Raw genomic sequence first — 19,490 nt, forward strand, 5'->3', positions numbered from 1 at the left:
ACATTTTCCTGAAAAGAGACAAATTTTCCTTTTAAATAATTTGAAAAGTGTTTTATAAAGTGAGGCGGGGAGGTAACGGTTTTCTGTTACTCTTTCAGCCTGACACAGCGATGCAGATTAAACCTGCTTTTGGAGATTGATCTGAATGAATCAACCTGTGCCAACTACTGGTGCTTCACTATTCTCCTCCCAGCCTGAGCTGAGCCACTCTGCTGTGCTGAACAGGTGTTTCTCTTAGGAATGGGAATTCAATTTAATGTTATTGACATTTACACAGCATTTAAGTTTAACTGCCCAATTTATCTAGAAAAGAGCTCGAGCCAGAGAGAAACAGGCAGCACGGAAGAGTGGCTCAGCGAGAGACAGAGGTGGGTAAAGGGAAGTGAAATGAGACTTAACTTAATTTGGCACTTAGGTTATGTAATATGGGGTTTTTCTGTTGTTTCACAGTAATATACAGATCTACAACTTAAAACTTGAGCCTTTGTGAACGCTCACGACAAGATATTAACTTGTAACAGCAGTCTCATATGAAAGACGGTGCAGAAATTGACAGACAGAGCCTCTTTAGTTCCTGGCAATTATTTAACATAATAATGGGTTTGAATTTCACTTATTTTATGCATTTTCTCTGGTGTAAAATTAGTATATATCAGAGCTGTAAGGCTGCAGTTTCTCCAAGTATTACTGAGATTTATGTGCTCATCACACCCACAAAAACGTCTTTTGTCAAAGTATGATAACAAATGCCTATAAACTCATCATTTGAGTATGCATGTGCCAAAGCAGGAAGGCATACTTTGAATGGTTTTATATCTGTGTAGAAAAATGAGATTACGGTGGAAATCCCCTATCACTGTCTCCTCTGGAGGTTCTCAAACTGCATCCTTATCAAGAAACTTAATTAACTTCATTGATTTAAAAATCTTGTTCTCTTCATCTCCCCCTGAGGCATCATATTAAAATGAAGCTTAAAATAAGGCTCTTTCAGTATTGTCCATCCATTCAGTTTTGGAGGAGGAGAGTTACCTCAGACTGTGCTGGATGATCCAGGCAGTAGTCTGTGATTTTTAATGAATAATTCCACACATGTACTTGTACAGACTCTCCTCAAGGCGCAGTAGAGCAATTTGCATACCTATTTTTCCTGTAATCTAATGTGCCCTGAGCTCTGTAAGTGCCAGTGAGACCCATAACCATTTACATGTCCACAGTTAAGTGGATGTAAGTATTATGTATGTAAGTGTTTCAGGCCTAAATAGTCTGTCATCGACAACGCAAGTCACTTAAAGCAGAAGACGCCATAACTACAAATGTGAACTCGCAGCAGCAAAATGAAACCGTAAAACAACCATCAAAAGTTTTAATTGTGAGGTGTTGACCAGATTACAGAAAGGAGGCCAATATTTTTCACTGATGCTCGTCTTAAGCCCTGCAAAGCTTCAAAAACCATCTTCGTGTCTGATAGCCAATTAATTTTCCCTTTTAACTCCACTAAGCCTCTGCTTTTTTCCATCTAGTTCCTCAGTCTCCCTTTGCTCTTGTTCCCTCATCTCTGCAGCACCCCAATGTCCTACATTAGCAGTGGTGGAAATACAGTGGCCGCGCTTTTACATCTAGGCCAAATGGGGTAAATCTAGAGATCACAGCATTTGTGCTATTTAATTTTCCAATGTTCATACAATTATTATGATTCTTATATCTAGTTATTACTATATTTAGTTGGGTAGGGCTGGGTATTGTTTGAAAAATGATGATACCAGTAACAATGCCAGTACCCTTAGGGTGATACCAATTCCAATATATGACTTCATTCAATACCTTTTCAACACATTATGAGGAATACTTGAGGTGACTGGCTGTGAGAAAAACAATATAAATAGCCATTTTTTTCAGTATTTGGGTACCAAAAGGACAGAAGGCAGGTATTGTTTGAGTTGAGAGGTTCAGATACTACTTGGTACTGGGTAATTTCAATTGATACCTAAAGGGTATTATGCACCGATACCCAGCCCTAATACACAATCAGTTGCCAGTTTATTAAGTACATGTGCCTGAAACTAATGTGGTCGAAGACAAAACATAAAACAAATTCTACTGTCTTGAAAAGAGATGATGATTAAATTTTATTGTCATTTTGGTAACTACAGTCATAGTGCTGTTGAGTGATAATGTGTTCAAATGAGAAGTGTTTCCATTTTGTTTGTCTACTCCAAACTAGGGTAGACTAGATATTAAAAATAACACTCTGTGTAACACAAAAATTCAGCAAAGCTACAAACTGCAGCCTCCAAGAACTCTCATTAAGTTGAATAAAATATCCAGAAGTGTTTCAATAGCTTACATCCTGTGCTGTTCTTCCTTGCGTCTTCCCATTGCAGGTGTTTTTCCTAGAGGAACCGGCACATCTGAGTGTGTCACTGTGTTGGCCAGCGGTGTGGTTGTTATGGTGACCAGACAGGAGGCTGTCACCTGGCAACAGCGTCTCTGCCCAGAGCCGACACACGCTGTCCTTACAGCAGGTGAGCAAAACATTGCACACTGCACCTCTGTACAGAGAGCGGAAGGACAGAGAAGGAGGAAAAGAAAGGGTAACAGTAGAGGGTTTAGGAAGCCTGCAGAGGGGTGCTGAACTCATCAGTAATGTTTTTTATCATCTAACACTGATATACTATTAAAACATCAGGTAAAAGCAGAGACACCTGCAGAGAGGTAAGTTAAAGCAAAGGTCAAACGGTGCACAACAAGAGCCATAATGACAATGGTGATAAAGACATCAAACAGAATACAAACAGAAGGAGGTTGCTGAAGGTAGAATAAGATATTTCCTGGTGCCTAATTTTTAGCAGCAAATAAGCTTAGTGAGAATTCAGCCTGAACATGACAGTGTTTTACTGTCAGTGTTAATTCTCTGACCTGATAGGCAGAGTAACAATAACAATATTCCTGTATGCTAAATCTGCCATGAACTGTGTCATTACAATTTCAGTCAGAGACCAATTACAGGTCACAGATTAGCAATGCTGTAACAAAGCAGGGTAGAACTGGGAGCTACAGAACAGTGTGAGACTGTAACACTGCACAGCACCTAACCTGTTTTTAATTTGTTCCTTTTAACAGCTCATTCATTTGCATTCAAGCCACAGATGGTGTATATTGGGCAGCTAAATAAACAGAGAAAAAGATAATACCTGCTTGCCCAGTAAATCAGGATTTAAAAACAGGTTATGCCAATTGAGTATTGTTTTAGTCATTATAATGCAAATGTTAGCTTGTGCTTTTCTTATTATTGTGATCAGGTGTGTCAGCTAAGGTAAAAATGAGAAAATAAACTTACAAACATTTCACTTATATCCAATTTCATTCCTGTCTAACTATTCTTTGTAAATATATGTGATTCTTTATACAATGCATCATTTGAATGTGAGACATTTGAAAATTTTGTTGTCCTTGAGTTATTGAATCTTAAATGAATCATGGCTGCAGAAATAGGGCTTGTTGTCTTGACAGTGTCCATACCGCGGCATGTACTTGCTGGTCTTCCTCCAAGAAAAGCCGGTAACAGAGCGGGGATGGGCCAGGTAGACAAAGGAGAAGGCCAGCTCTCCCTGAACACCGACACTGGGTTCTGGAGGTGTGAAAAGTCTGGAAACACCTGACTTCCACTTACTAGTGCTGTACCAGACCTTTACAAGGCAGTCATCCTGAAGATGAGACAAATAGGGATATGATTGATGCCATGTTGTAGAATGTACAGTAACATGTTAAAACCATGAGCTTCTAAGTCCAAACTAGGGCTGAATGATATGTAAAAGAAAAATCACACTGCAATTATCTTGACAGATATTGCCTTAAAACAAAAAAATAAAAATAAATAAATAACCTCTCCTTCAAACTGGATTGCATTTACCATATTGAGATTTAGATGATATTTTGAGTAACTGTTCAGCCATAGTCTTAACCTTAAAAAAAAAAAAAATAATAAATGTATAAACTATTAAACTTAGATGGTATTCGTCAGTTACTTCACATACACACACCTGAGTTTACAGTGTTGGTCAATGTGAATAAACATGTAAACATGACTTGCAAACACTAGTCTGCATCAAAATCCATACAGTCTTAGCAACTCCTGGTAAAAGCCACTGACCTGTCCAGCCGTAGCAAAGAATTCCCCGTCAGGAGAGAACTTCATTAAACTGACTGGGGAGGCCGTCCTTCAAGGAGAAAATTAAAAGTGAGTGTGAGTGTTATATTCCATACTCAATACTACAAAAGGCTTTATTTACAGATACAAAACATATAGCAAGTGATGCCATCTGTTTTACAGTAAAATAAGTTGAAATCATTTTACCAAATTGTCATTTCACTGCATACCTAAAAATAGTGTTAATTATATAAAAAGTTATCTAGTTTGAAAGCAACAAAGGTGTCATGTTAATGTTACAGAGGTAGGCAGCATCATGCGAAGATTTTGTATTTCTCAGTTCTTACTTGCTCTCCCAGATGCACCTCCAGGCAGAATGAGAATCTCCCATGGTCATTTCTTTCTGTTTTCCCTCTTCTTCAGCTTCATCTTTTACTCCATCAACATTAGACCACAACTGGAGGCTAGTAGAGCCAGTTAAGAGAGTACTGCCTGGATACACAAAAACACATTTCACTCTCTCAGGGCAGATTCAAGAAACATGACGGCATATACTGCAAGAGACTTTTATATACTGTAATTATAGTGCTTGTAGTACCCGCCCAACACTCTTTTGAAGATACAATTGTGTCTTTTGTATCAAAGTACCTGTGGGGTGCCAAGCCAGGTTCCGTACCATAGACTTTAATACAAATTGACCAGTCTTCTGCCATTGATAGTTCACCTTCTGTACGAAAAAACAGAAACATCATTTAAAAAGAAACATTAATAGTAAAAAACAGGACAGATTCTGAGAGAAATAATTTCCTTTTGTTCCTTATTTCATTTTTTATTACAGCATAACAAGAAGCAAAAGCGAAGCTGCTCTCATGTGAGCCACATGTGATCAGGTCACATAGACAGCAGCTGTAACACCAAGGACATTCTGCAGTGAAAGAAGTACTGAGATGTGTTTGAGATGTGTAAAACCCTTCCATTCCTTATGACTATCCTTTAACTTCTCTAACAGCAGAAGGCAACTCAACACAGACATCGAAAACATAGGACTATACTGACTATGGAGCAAGAATAAACATGCCAAGGACTGCAAGACTTCATGCAATAATTCAGTAGCAATTTACATATGCATTATGAAATATGTGCACTTCCCTGGTGACTCTCTGATGAGTTTGGATATTTGAACATTCTGCACTATTACAAATATTAAGTCGCCTGAGAGGAAAAGGTCTTATTTTTCAGGATAATCTGAATACATGTACAACCAGACTGTGACTGGAAGATAATGTGGTCTACTCACAGTCAGAGATGATGTGTCTTTTTGATCTGGGTGCTGAACAGGCTCAAAGACACATACAATGCTTCCATAGGAAGCTGCAATCTGTCAGCACAAAAAAGAAAATGCAACACATTAGATACAATAGATTTTTTTTTTTTGATAGAGAATGAAAAGGTATCACAGAAAACAGAACCATATACAGTATTACTTTTTACACATTTGTCAAATTATTGTTGTAAATTCAATTCAATTTTTAATATTTGTATAGCACTAAGTCATAACATAGGTTTGGCACTTTTTATATAGAGAATATCTAGACTATATTCTTTAGAATATATCATTGTTTACAGAGACCCAATCATATCCAAAATGACAATTTAACCTAAAATATTTGACAGATACAAAATTTCATTGTAAAATTAATTACTGTAAGTTCATCAAATAGACTGCAGATACAATGACTTATCAGCCAAACATCTGTATCAGCTGGTATTTGCCTAGTTGACTGAAGGCAGGGGCCGATGTTTATCTGTGGTGTAATGCATGAATTTTGCACTCACTAAATGTTGTGTTGGTTATTTGTAGGTGGACTCAGACAACAGTAGCTAGCATGCCCAGCTGCAGTTTTGCAGAAAAAGCCGGCTGGCTGGACTCAACATTGATGCAACTTAAGAGGGCAACTGATGCTGTATTTTTTTCTAATGAGTATTCCTTTGTTGTCTTGGCACAAAAGGGGGGGATGAATTACAGCAAAAACAAATTAAACAAACACAAAAAACCACTGGTATCGACATTATTGGTCAAATTCATTCAATTGTTTTAAACATTGGTCTTGGCCCAGAATTTCAAAATTGGTGCACCCCTATAACAGACTGTATTTTATTGAAATGGCTTACTAACTCATATTTCTTGTAGGAAAATAATCCTTGTTATTGACAATTTTAGACAGTAAATAATGACTGCAGATCCTTCTTCAAGATACTAATGAGGAGTAAACAAAAAAAATCTATAGCTTACTATACAAACCATGACACATCTCAACAGTAAATGAGTATGGTCTTGGACAGCAAAGCAAAAAAATACACTGAACCAATAATAACCCAGTGTTGGTATGCACACCTCCCATTCATACATTGTGTCGGGCAACATGCTCAAGTGCTCTCCATGGAAGCCATAGTCACAATGCTATACAGACTGATTGGGTGAAATTTCTGTGCCAGTGACCACAAATACCAAGCTTAATAAGGCCCAGGTCTCGGATAATACAAGCTGTGTCTCTATTGGAGTAAATAATATGCCGACTGTCAAGAGTATGAATACCAGCTAGACAGAGTGAGTCACTAGACTCACACGTGAAAATGTGCGTGTATTAATTGACACAAGGACACACATACAAGCCATCATATGCACATGGACAGTCTCAGAAAATCTTTCTTGACAGACAACGGCTCATAACATGATGATACATAAGGAAAATATATCCTTTTTTAGAACTCAGTCAAGGTTTGGGTTTTTTTTTTTTGGCACTTCTGCTATTTGTGAGGAAATACACGGAATGAGAGGGGATGAGATGCAGCAAAGGGCCTGGGGCTGAAATCGAACCCAGGCTGCTGCGGTTTCAGGATTCAACCCAGATACACTGTCACGCTCTACCAGGTGAGCTACCAGGCTGCCCCCAGTTCACATTTAATCAGATTCCAGTGGAGAGCAAACTCTAACACATCTATGCTCTGAAAGAACTAATGATCTCCTGTAGCTCCATTCCAGGGAATATAGTAGTGAACTCAACACAGGCCTGTTCTGCAAGTAAAAGAAAAGAGTTATAAAACATTAAAAAAAAAAATAAAAATCTTTTTTTATGGTTATAATGATGGCTACTCTTTGGTCTGATTTTCATGAAACCCCAACTGGGATTCTGGTATCGTATTATGCTGCAACAGTAGTGCAACAAACTTCTAAATGTCCAGTAGAACTGTTTTAAGTCCAGCAGGAACACACTGTAACAGTAACTAACAATAATGGGTGCAGCATTTAAAAGCTGATTTAAAGCCACTGCTTCCTGGTGTTATTGGAAGTTGCTCCCTGTCCTGCCTCCATAGTGTTGCTATCCAGCCATTTGTTTTAAACCTAAAGAAAAATAGTTTACAGTATGACCTGATGCAAGCTGTTGAAAACAATGAAAAGGCATTCAAATTCTGAGGTAGTCTAACATACATCAAACAATACAACTGTTTCTTTATTTTGTGTTTTCTTTTTATTTAACCTTTACTAGGTTTCTTTTTCAAGGGACCTGCCCAAGACAGTCAGTAGCAAAAACACAAGGTTGCAGACAGAGACACAAAGGAAGACAAAATACAATTAACATGCATTGAAATTTGCAATAAGAGAGAACATTCTATGAATACAAAGAGAACTTTCTGGGAGTCATTTGTGCAACTAGGCAAGCTAAAAACATTGACATCCTATGGAATCTGCCTCTAGGTCTTTCATTTTAGATTCAAAGCATCTAATGAAACCAGTTCCTTGAATTTCAAGTCTTTCTGAAACATATTTCACGCTGTGGGTGCAAACTCCCAAAAGCCCTTTATCCAGTTTCTGTTCAGGTGTTTGGGACAGAGAGCGTAAAGAATGTAGAATGAGAATGCAATGAATACTGTCCGGCACTTCTCTGCCTGATAAAAACACAAGAACTAGTGTGGGAGCAGACTGAGAATTGCCTTGTATATAAAGATGTACCGATGGGAGAACATACGGGTGGCGAGAGCAGGCCGTCCTACCCAAGAGTATAACTCACAGTGGTGAGTCAGAGCTTTACAATTTGTAATGAACTTCAAGGTCGCATGGTAAGCTACATCAACACATCGCATCATATGAATTTAAGTGATGCAAAGCTCTGCAGTGTCAAATGTGGTGCAGAGGCCTGGTGCAGGTTGCTATTCTTCTCAGTATTTATGATGTTTATCCATTCTTGAGAATTGAAACAAATCACTTCCTACCAAAAGATTTTTTTAAAACATGATTTAATCAGGCATAAAAAAGGGTTAGCTATATCCTAAACTCACTTCCTGGTTTAAAAAACATGGGAATACTGCTCAAGCACTGGTGAGCTTACCATTTCTCAACAAATTAAATATTGCTATGAGATTTGCCGTAACCATAACAAGCCTTCTAAATCAGCTAAATAAGAATTATGGTTTAAAAATGTGTATTTTGATTAGCATGAAGAGGACTCTTTCCGACTTAAAGTAAAATCGGCTACTCACTATGACTATGCCGTGAAATTAAACAAATTTAACATTTTGTCAACTCACTCTTCACAGCTTCCATCTGACTATGAGGCTGGCCCAATCACAATAATCACAATAATGAGGTATTCTCACATTAAAATTAATTACCCCTTCAATATAATGGTTTTGGAAAATACATGTTTCATCACAGCGGGTCATTAATGCTCACAAAATGCATCTGTAGTGCTACAAAACGTATGAGTCCAGGGGATGTGTGCTCAACAATGCTGTGTAAACTAATAGCATTACAAATATCACAGTGTGGGGAGGGACAGTGAGGTGGAACTGGCAAACATAACAACTCAGCATGCTTAAACAGATGCTAGGCCATGCTGGAGGCATGTGAGGTTACTTCTGGCCTGACTGAACTGGATTAAACATCACACGAGGGAAGGTGAAGGACTGGTTGGTTAGGGCTGGAAGAATAGCTTTTTTTATTTGAATCAAATCACGCCTGTCCCCGATTAAAAAACAAACCCACATTACAGTGATGGCCTGACAATAATGACTTCTGGCTTTAATGTCTTTATGAAGTAATTTATGCTGATGAAGTAATGCTGGGATACTCCCTTTTTATTTGATTGCAACGTTGTTACTCAGTAATTAAGAGGAACTGTGAGTCCTGTGGCTATAGTAATAATGCAGAATGGGTTGCTTTGGCTTCCACTGAACAAAAAAAAAGCAGCACTATCACAAGCTTGAAAAGTACAGAAGATGAACATTGTCTGCAGAGCTCCATGATATGAGGAAAAAAAATCATATCATGATTATTTTGGCAGATTATTTTGCAATTCATGACCTGCATGTCATTTGTCATTTCAAGTGTCATTTCCACGGAAAAAAAATCATGATGTGACATTTGTTGTAGTCTGTACCAAACAAACATTTTTTCTTAAATCTGGAGAACAAGAGTTGTCGGTCAGAACATCTCTGCAGCACTTCAGTGCTCCATTATAAGGCTGTTTTAATTTACATTTTTCCTTTATTTAAAAACTGCAGCCTCTGCAATTTTGATTTTGCATGCGGCCATATTGCAGTTTCAAAGACATTTTGGTTAATCGTGTAGCCCTGTGCAGAGATGCAACAATGTCATAAATCCTACAGTTTCGGAATAATACGCTTATAATCACTGCCTCTGACATTAAAACAAGACAAGGTAGATGGTATTATTTACAGATGACACTAATGCCCCGAACCTTAGAAGTTTCTACAATTGCCATAGTCATTAACACCAAAATTAGAATTTGAACACTTCTTTTTTTTAAGGTAGGAAGAGGGAGGAGATGTTGTGTCGTCTGCTTTGAAAGAAACAGGAGACTGAAAAAGAGTGAGGAATTGAGCTCCTCTATGGCATTTAATTAGCTTCAAAACCTGTGCACATATAAACAGGGGTTTGCATGTAATACAAGCACACAAAACAGCGTCCACTGAAAAACATCTTCACAAGAGCGCATCTCTGATCCTTGTGCACAAATATGGCTGTGACAAATGTGAACTCAACCCATCCTATTAGCTGGCAACTGTTCAAACATTTGCTCACTTGTCAAGTTGACTTTTGGAATGGAAGAGACAGTGGCTAATGTCTCCCCTCCTGTCCTTATTTCTGCTAGTCTAAGGAAAGTATGACAGCTTCTGTTGTGCTTCAAATATTCCCCTGTTAGGGTCAGCCCAAGTATTATTATTATTATAAACAATCCCTGAAGATATTTAACTCACACATTGCAGAGATTTAGATGTGACCTTTTGCAGCTCTGCAGTTAGATTTTATGGCATCAGTTGAGGGGGGGAAAGGTTCAAAACTGCTTCTAACAGCAGGTCAAGTAGTGTCACCAAGGGTTCTGTTGGATCGTGGCCAACTTTCACAGCTTTCAGGTCCCGCTTTTACAGCTTTTAGGTCCTGTTTTTACAGCTTTTATAACTTCAAAATATACAATATAATTCTACATTCTTCCACCTAAATGCTTTGTGTAAGAAGGTGGTGCTGGGGCTAGTCCCATTTTCACAAAGTATACCAGAAAAATCAGCCAAAACAAGTGAAAAAACAAACAAACAGACATCTGATCCAGTTCTACACTTAGACTGTTCCTGTAGCAATCTGGAAGTGTACACACAGGCAATTTTCTTGTTGTCTTTGCATCAGAGATGGACTCAGAACAGTTCAGTAAGAAACATCACAAAGACGTCATGACATTAAAACATTTTCACTGATCTGTTCCAGATACAAAACACTTCACAACAGATCTTTTGTTTGTGCCTGCAGTTAAAACCATTTGGGATCATTACAGGGATTATCAGTGGCGTTACATCAGTGAATGTGCCTGCTGTAACACGACTTGCTTTTCTGGGTGATTTTTCCCTCACTTGGCTTTGACGACAAGAAGCTCAAGATCATTAGAACAACTGCTGATGTTGCCAACAAATCTCTTTCCTGAGAACATAAGCTGCCAACACTTAATAAGAGGGCAACAGAGCTTGCCACTGAAGTGCGCAAAAAAACAGTTACAGTTAATCTATGACAAAATCTAAAAAGAACAGAGTACTGGAAATTTTAGCTAAATTTAAATAGGGTTCATTAGGGTTGCAACTATTATTTTATGAATTAATCAATTAGTTGCTTGGTCCATAAAATGAATGACAGAAAGTGTTGATCACTATTTCCCAAACCCCAAAGCAATGTCGTCAAATGTGTTATTTAGTCCACAACCCAAAGTTTACTGTCACTGTCTATGTTTACAAGTTTACTACTTACTTATTCCTTTTCAGCACCTATAAGCACCATATAAGGCTTCAACGAGCTCTTTCCATTGCATTCAGTCCTTGGCAGCATGTTGCACCTCTCCCCCTGACAGGTACATACCTCTCCCTGTGCTGTGACCTTGTCATGGTACAGAGGCTTGCACGCTTCTAAGATCCTGAGAGCAATGCTGTTGGGGGGTCCATGGTAGGTTTAACCTTACCAGACTGTTCTCGGGTGAGGCACCCGACAAAAGCCAGCGCACTGGCCCTCCAGATTTGGGAATTGGGCATAATGCTAAGGCCGCCATCCCATAAAGAAAAAACATGCAGTTAAAAATACTAATGAGCAAAACTGTTGACATACAGCCCATGGTAGACCCCAGCCACCAAAACTATCTGAGCAGCAGTATCACCGCTCCTGATGAAAGCTGAAAGGAGTCCAAAAGAGGGTCTACTAAGGCCAACATCCAAGATTTGCCTTGGAACGTGGAATGTCTCAACAACTTACAAGACATTTACATGAACAAAATACCAGACTGAATACATGGATAATGAAAATAAATATTCCACTGACACTCCTCTTTACACGCAGTCATGCAGGCTCTGATTATGAAAAAGTGGAACAGCTGGAGCTGCTTGAGTCACTGCACTTGTCACATTCTGAAAAAAATTGTGTGTGTGTAAACATAGCCACAGACTTAAGAAACCAGAAGACTTTTTTCTTTCAACAATGACTCAAAATGATTAATTATCAAAATAACTGGCTACACACTTGATCAAAAACACATTCAATCAATCCCAATTATGTGGTCATTAAAAGAAAATGAAGTCATTGGAAGTACGTCATTGCTCTGTGCAAAAACAACCTAGTGTCCTCACTTTTTCATTTTTGACTGATCCCCTATTTTCACAGCTTGATTTATATCAAACAATGGGGTTGCATTAAGTGTCGGGTATGAATATGGTGCATTATTCGTCTAAATTGCAATGTTGATAACCAACAATAATGGTATGGTATTTCAGGAACATCCAGGTTTGCAGATCAGCCTGAAGACTCAACATGACAGAGATCACCACTCCGTTAACCTTACCTGTCCACCCTGCAGTGAGCAGTCAACACAGCCAACCTGGATGTTGCCATGTTTGGCCCCTGGGATGATCTGCAGTCGCTCAAAGTCACTGCCCAAAATCACCACATCGCAACCTGACGCATAGGCCTATCAAGAGACAAGGAGACACAGAGAGATGAAGATGACACGCAGATCGGCCCAAAGAGAAGTACATGAAGGGTTACATGAACTGCGCTTGTCCTGGAGCCAGTGACACAGCATCAAACATGTCACCATATGACAGCTGAGTACGAGTAGATGAGATTAGAATTCTGTGCACTATTTCTGTGTCTCTCAGAAGGAGATCCTCAGATGAGTTGTGATTCACTCTGTGACTGTGTCTCCTTCACAAGAGGACAGAAGGATGAAAATAGTTATCCTATTGATCCATTCTCTGAATAGCATGGGAGTAGTATCTCACAGAGTTTGCTTTGAGATCAGAGGGTGCAAAAGCAGTCAGCAGTACTGCCTTTGTATTTCAGACGAGCGACACAGTCCTAAAACCTAAACAAGGGCTTCCTGCAGTAGAGGGAAAAGCTTTTGCACTATCAAGTATGACCTAAATTATACAGCAGTTAACGTAATACACAGGCCACATTCAAATGCAAGTGTCAAGTCAAGTCTTATTTTATTTATATTGCCCAGAATCACAAAATTACAATTTGGCTCAGGGGACTCCACAATCTGTACAGCATACAACACACTCTGTTCTTAGACCAGACGTGTCAAACATAGGGTCCAGGGTCCAATCTGGCAAATCTGGCCTACTGGATTTCTTTGCAAAATGCGAAAATTGCAGCGAAGTCATTAATTCCAATTTTTTGATAAAATGTACTGCTCTACCTGATCTGTCCACAGGAAGTCACACTAATAAAAGCAGTGACAGGCCCTATGTTGGATACGCTATTGTAGATCTCACATGCTTATGGATGGTTCATTAACTGGGAACATTTTAGAATATGCAGGAACTTCTTTACATTAAAAGAATGGGAAACATTTGGAGGCCTTGTTATTTATAGGTTATTATACAATTGGTTTCACTGGTCTGGCCCAGTTGAGATAAAATTGGGTTGTATGTGGTCTATGACTTAAAATGAGTTTGACACCCCTGCCTTAGATTCAGGTAAGGAAAAACTGCCCCAAAAACCTTTTAACAGGTTACATGCAAGTTTAAACTTGCATTAATATAATTAAGCATTACATCAAGCTAAAACATCCCTCTCTGTTAAAATGATGGAGGGAGCTTACTGTGGCCTTAAATCCCACAAGGGGACAAAGGGATTAAGTAACACGTAACATCAGTTGCAATTTGGCAAATGCATTGGTCTGAAGTTCCTTTTTATATTATGGGTGTATATATTTGTTAATCATTGGTGGCCATACTGGAGGCCTGAGTGCTAGAGAGACCTACTCTAGATACCTTGATATTTTATGCCTGACTGCCATACAGAACTTAATCCCAAATAATTTAAACTTCTCAGAGTAAAAATATGGTGTGTATGATGACCAACTTTTGTTTAATCAGAAAAAAAGGAGAGCTCGATGTAAAAAAGCTAACCATTTATCTGTAATTCACTTTCCAAGACAACAAAAATATTTCAGGCAACTATATATTGTGCAGCACATAACAGAATCACTCAAAACTATGTTTTGAATTAGTCTTCTGCATTTCAAGTTTAAGTTTAAGGTAAGGGTCAACTGTAATGTCACATAGAGTACAATGTACAGTAAGATCCAGTCTCTGCATTTAACCCATCCTGGTATTAGGAGCAGTGGGCAGTTGCTGTTCAGCGCCCAGCTCCCAACTCCCAATTGCTTGCTGAGAGGTGAAAAGGCTAACCATTGTAGTGGTTGTATTGTTTTTTTAAAAGAAGGGCTCTCACAAAAAGAAAAACTTCATATTTATGTCATAGTTGTAATTTTTTCAGTTTTAATCAGATAGCTGACACTATAAAATTTTATGAAATTATAAAAAGTTTTTAAGTGTAAAGCATATTGGCTGACGTAAATTCATCATTCATGGGCCCCTTGTTGCACCCGTGCTTAACTCGATTTGTTCTTTGAAATATAGACGATTACAGCTTCAAACTAGTATTGGAGGCTTAAAACATCTGGCATACAATTCCTACTGCCTTATGGCCCGGTAATAGACATGATCACCCCCTCAATATCATCTCAAGTTGGAAAGAGTAAGAAAATTGGATTCAGCATATAACATACCCTACCCTGCCCATGGTAGCATCCATGTTGTTTCCATTTTATGACTTAAAAGCACATGAGCACACCAAAGTTGGAATAACAACTTTCCGTCCTCAGCAATGGAACCATCCAAGGAGCACATGAACGTACTATTAGTCCATGGGGAAACACTTTCTTTCTTGGCATCAGTGCTTTTTCCTTACTGTACCTTTACTCTGTTTTCTACATTTGTATTCAAAAGCAACCCAGTGAACAAAACTCTGTTAGTATGGCCACCCCCTAAGAAACAGATCTACTACATAGCTGGGAGGGAAATATTTCCAGAGCTTGAAATATCTTACCGTGAATGGCACATTGTTGATGCTGCCTACAGAGAAACAATTGTCTCCAGGGTTGACAGCCCCTGTGAGGACCTGATGGAGATTCATGACTCTTGTTTATAGTCCCCTTGTGCTCCTTCCTCCTCTCTCCTTTCTCACAACACCCTCCCACTCCAGGTGAGATTCATGGGAAACCATGGGAAAGATGTGTTCATCTTCATCTGTAGCCTGTAATTTCACTTCAGTGTCTCTGCAGACCTGCTGTTGGGAAGATAGGAAGGGAGAGACAGAAACACTGAGATGTAAACAGAGAATGTTTTGGTTCAGTAAGTGTAAAGCCTAGGGCATATTACAGACTCAAGGATATTGACTGCAAATTGATTCAACACTAAGCACTTGTGATATTATCAAGGAAGAAATATGTAATCTGTGAATTGTTTATGTTGCAGCAGCATATTGTGCATGCAGGGCATCAAGTACTTGTAACCCTTTAGTTAAAAACAGCATGAAATAAGTCTCACAATGGGACCTTAATGCACATAAACGTACTAGTAGTCTTGTGAAAGGATATAGACAGCTGAAAAAAGCATACTGGCATCAAAGTGCAATCAATCCTGGTGGCCTATCTTAAAATCCATGCCATCCATTTAGTGTGTCGGTCGTTTTAGAGTTCATAATTAAGAGTTCTTTCACTGCAAAATAAATGCAGTCAGTTTGTATATCGACAAACTAATTAACATGTGCAGACACTGCAACTACTACCAGGATGATTAGACAGCATATAAGAGGGTGTTAAAGGAGCTTAAATAAAAATGGGGCCTTGAACAAGCAGGGTGATACCATAGTAGTTGATGCTGGACAAGTCCAGCATCACATTCAGTGTGTTTACATGCACACAACTTACAATCAGATTGTTGGAATATCCTGGCTACATACTGTGGCATGTTAACACCATATACAGGTTTCTGAATCATGTCATAGTGGCTGAGATGGTAAGAAATCAGGACACGGATACGTATACATGGATATGAATAATCAGGTTTTTCCTCTTCCATTTAAATGCCATATACCAAATATGATGGAAACAAGGATAAGGCTCATGTCACTAATGAACTAATGAAATTTAAATGCATTTGTTATCTCTCTAGCAGTGCAGCTTTTGTGCATTGCCCAGATGGAAATAGGAAGTTATTTTCCTAAATGCATAACTGAAACTAGGGCTGCACAATTAGCCAAAATATTATTGAAATTGCAATATGGCCAAGTGTACAATCAAAATCACAAAAGCTGATTTTTTTGGCAAAGGAAAATGTGTGACAAAAAAGCTTTATATTGAGCCATTAGCTAATTAGTTACCTCTAGTTGTGTATTTTTGATTCTACAAGTGTTTAAAAGAATAAGGCATTTCAAATGCATTTTAACCTCTACAGGGTCGGTACTGAAGTAACAAAGATAAAACAACTTATCGGGCTAACAACAGATGACACAGCAAGATAATACCAGCACTGACTTTGTTTATTTATGCACAGTGTTTGACATCTGTATGCTGGCAGCAAATCAAGTCCAATAGACATAAAAAAAGGCCATTATTAAAAAGGTGCAGACCAGGTGTCAGTGAGCCAAGTGGGTCACCACAGTGCAGCCTATCACCGTACTACAACACCGCAAGCCCGGTTAATCCACTTGGTATTAGCTCAGTAAACTTTACTGCAGACAGAGGTAGAGTCCATTGAGAAAGCAGACACGCAGTGAATAAATAAATCCTTATTACGTGTCTGAAAGTGTTCTCATGTAGTTATATCTTATAACGTACAGCGCAGCAGGCTATTTTTTAACTGCGAGAAAATGTGAGTTATGTTTCCTGTGCTGTGGCTACTCACGTGATGATGTTTCACACGCCAGCATATTAACACACAGCGACTGACACAACAAATGACTAACATTGTGTCACCCGTTTCGGAAAAACGCACACTTGGTCAAATGTCCCAGTGGTTTTAGGCGAACACTTCATACATTAGCTACCTGTTTCCAAGTGCTCGAATCAGACGCTAACTTAGCTGTCAAGTTTAGCTAACTAGCCATCCGCAGTTTACAAAACAAACACCGCAACAAGACCACAGTTAGAGACAGTATTAAGCTACTTACTTTGTGCTGTTACTTTGTGACTTTATCCTGCAGATGTGAGGACAACATTTATTCCTTTCAGCTGCTTTCTTGGATGAATGTAGCTCTTCAACGGTAAACGTTACGGATTCGGTCTCCTCAGTTTAGCTAGCGTTAGCATTAGCCTGTGAAGCTCTCTTTTAGCGAGCTGCTGAGCTACAAAGCTAGCTGTAGATCACTTATGACACACATTTAACGCCTGACAGTCTCTGCTTGACGAAACGAGCAGCTTTTTAATTACTTCTCAAAGTGCTAACCATAAGAAGGAGCCAACCTCTCCCCAAGGTTAGCAAATAAAATGCTTCCAAGGAGGAAGCTTTTCCTTATGTTGAAGATGTGTCATGATAGTGACTGTTTCGCTGCAATGTATTGTGGTCCTTGTAGTTCCCGTTTGACAGCAGGAAGAAATTATTTCTTTTTTGATAGGTTTTTGCACAGGAATTAATACCATTCAATTAAGAGCAATACATAACGTGTACAAACGACATTATTTATTTATTTATTTAATTATTTATTTGACAGGGACAGTACGCATTAATAAACATTGCTGGAAATGCGCCAGATTTAGCCAAGTGACTATTTTTCATCTGTAGTCCGTCGACCTCTACAAAGTCACCCTAAAAATATAGAATTTGTTCGTTATCGGAGGAAATCAACATGGCACGCATAGTATGCATTAATAATGTTTTGTGGATTTTGTTTAATACACATTTACTGTAATAGTTACTACTAAATAGTGAAAGTAGCTTTTATTTCAGAATAATGTGGGAAAATAATAACCCAACAATGATGTCATATTGTGTTAACACACCCTCCTGTGCATCACCACACTCAGGTAAGAAGTCTATCCATCTGTTGTGTATTTCACTGCAAACTAAACTAAAACCATCACTCCCAAAGCTGTAAACATGTGTTGCATTGATTAAATGTGACTAATTATTTGCTTCATAGTAGAATGATGTGTTTGTTTATTGTCCTATTTATGTTTTATATTTTTTGTTTTGTCTTGTTTTGTGTCCTCTCTGTCGATATGTGTTATATTTCGGTCAGTCATGCTTGCATTAAGCCTAAATAACCACAGGGTGTCACTCTTGCTCAATACACTGGAGACAGTTTACTGCAACCACTCAAAATGGTTTAAATGGGGCAGTGAAGATCTGATGCACAGTAAATAATGTGTGACTTTTTCTTATTACCTTGTTCCTGAACAAATTTAACTTTTTTCATCTTAGATCTAAGTGTGTATAAATATTTCATATTATCACTATTTTTGTCAAAATAGAATGGAGAATAGTTTTACTGTAAGTTGACTGAAGGGTGGCTCCAGATCTTTAAAGAATTATAACACTCATACATAGCAATATGAAATGAACTGAATAAACACACCAAAATAAATAATCTAATGCTTTTTTAAAAAGAATATTTAGCCAGCAGCACATTTCTTACTTTCTACTTTCACTTTATTTATGCACATTCTGTGCACGCCCTACCATAATTGACCAAACACTGTTGAACGTGCAAATGAATGAGGATGGGGGGGTTGGAGGCTTCAAATTCAATTAAAGCATGTGGAGATAAATGGGACAGACACTCTCCATGAATAATTAAAATGGCTGACATGTCAGTAACATTAGGGAAGGTTGGCGACATTTATTGTCATGGCAGTTGGATAGTGGTGGTGATGAAACTGTTGACGTCCCAGTCAGGAAGTAGGTCACAGCATTATTAAAGATGTAGCTTCATCGTATAACTCTGTTAAATATTACATAGCCTTTCATTTTTGACACACACATGTAGGACCACCAGATCACTGCAGGTTACATTAAAGTGCACAAGATGTAAAAAAAAAAAAAAAAAAAAATCCTGACAGGCGGGCTTTTGCCCACACCTACACACACACACACACACACACACACACACACACACACACACACACACACACACACACACCCATCCATCCTGATGTAGTAATGTCACCTTATCTCGTTTCACCATCTCAGTTCCTAGTGGGTTTGACTTTGAGCAGAGAACACAGAGAAAATAAAAGAGAATTCTTTCTTAGACAAACTCACAGTCCGCGGTGTATAAAGGATATTGCTGTTCAGTGTGATATTGAATTCTCTGAGTTTGTGTAAGAGTGTGTAGTTCTTTACCAGCAACAGTTTCTTTTTAGTGCAGACAGGGACCACAAAGAAAGAAAAACAACTTTGTTGTACACTCTCCTGTTTGACGTGTGTGTGTGTTACTCCATTA

The 19,490-nt window shown here is 38.5% G+C and overlaps 1 protein-coding gene across 1 annotated transcript in view; it reads right to left on the reverse strand.

The window, feature by feature from the left end:
- dmxl1 (Dmx like 1) overlaps positions 1 to 17,588 on the reverse strand; it is a 71,856-nt gene extending 54,268 nt beyond the window's left edge. Inside the window, exons 1-9 of the mRNA XM_084728486.1 lie at positions 17,220 to 17,588; positions 15,096 to 15,335; positions 12,538 to 12,663; positions 5,445 to 5,525; positions 4,796 to 4,874; positions 4,495 to 4,639; positions 4,151 to 4,217; positions 3,520 to 3,704; positions 2,345 to 2,549 (exon numbers count right to left, since the gene is read on the reverse strand). Of these exons, the coding sequence (XP_084584612.1) occupies positions 2,345 to 2,549; positions 3,520 to 3,704; positions 4,151 to 4,217; positions 4,495 to 4,639; positions 4,796 to 4,874; positions 5,445 to 5,525; positions 12,538 to 12,663; positions 15,096 to 15,182 (975 nt within the window). The 5' untranslated portion in view covers positions 15,183 to 15,335; positions 17,220 to 17,588. The remainder of the gene's footprint in view (positions 1 to 2,344; positions 2,550 to 3,519; positions 3,705 to 4,150; positions 4,218 to 4,494; positions 4,640 to 4,795; positions 4,875 to 5,444; positions 5,526 to 12,537; positions 12,664 to 15,095; positions 15,336 to 17,219) is intronic.
- Between the last annotated feature and the right edge of the window lie 1,902 nt (positions 17,589 to 19,490).

Source organism: Lutjanus erythropterus, chromosome 10, assembly GCF_056507025.1.
Source record: "Lutjanus erythropterus isolate fLutEry1 chromosome 10, fLutEry1.hap2, whole genome shotgun sequence".
Taxonomy (NCBI): domain Eukaryota; kingdom Metazoa; phylum Chordata; class Actinopteri; order Lutjaniformes; family Lutjanidae; genus Lutjanus; species Lutjanus erythropterus.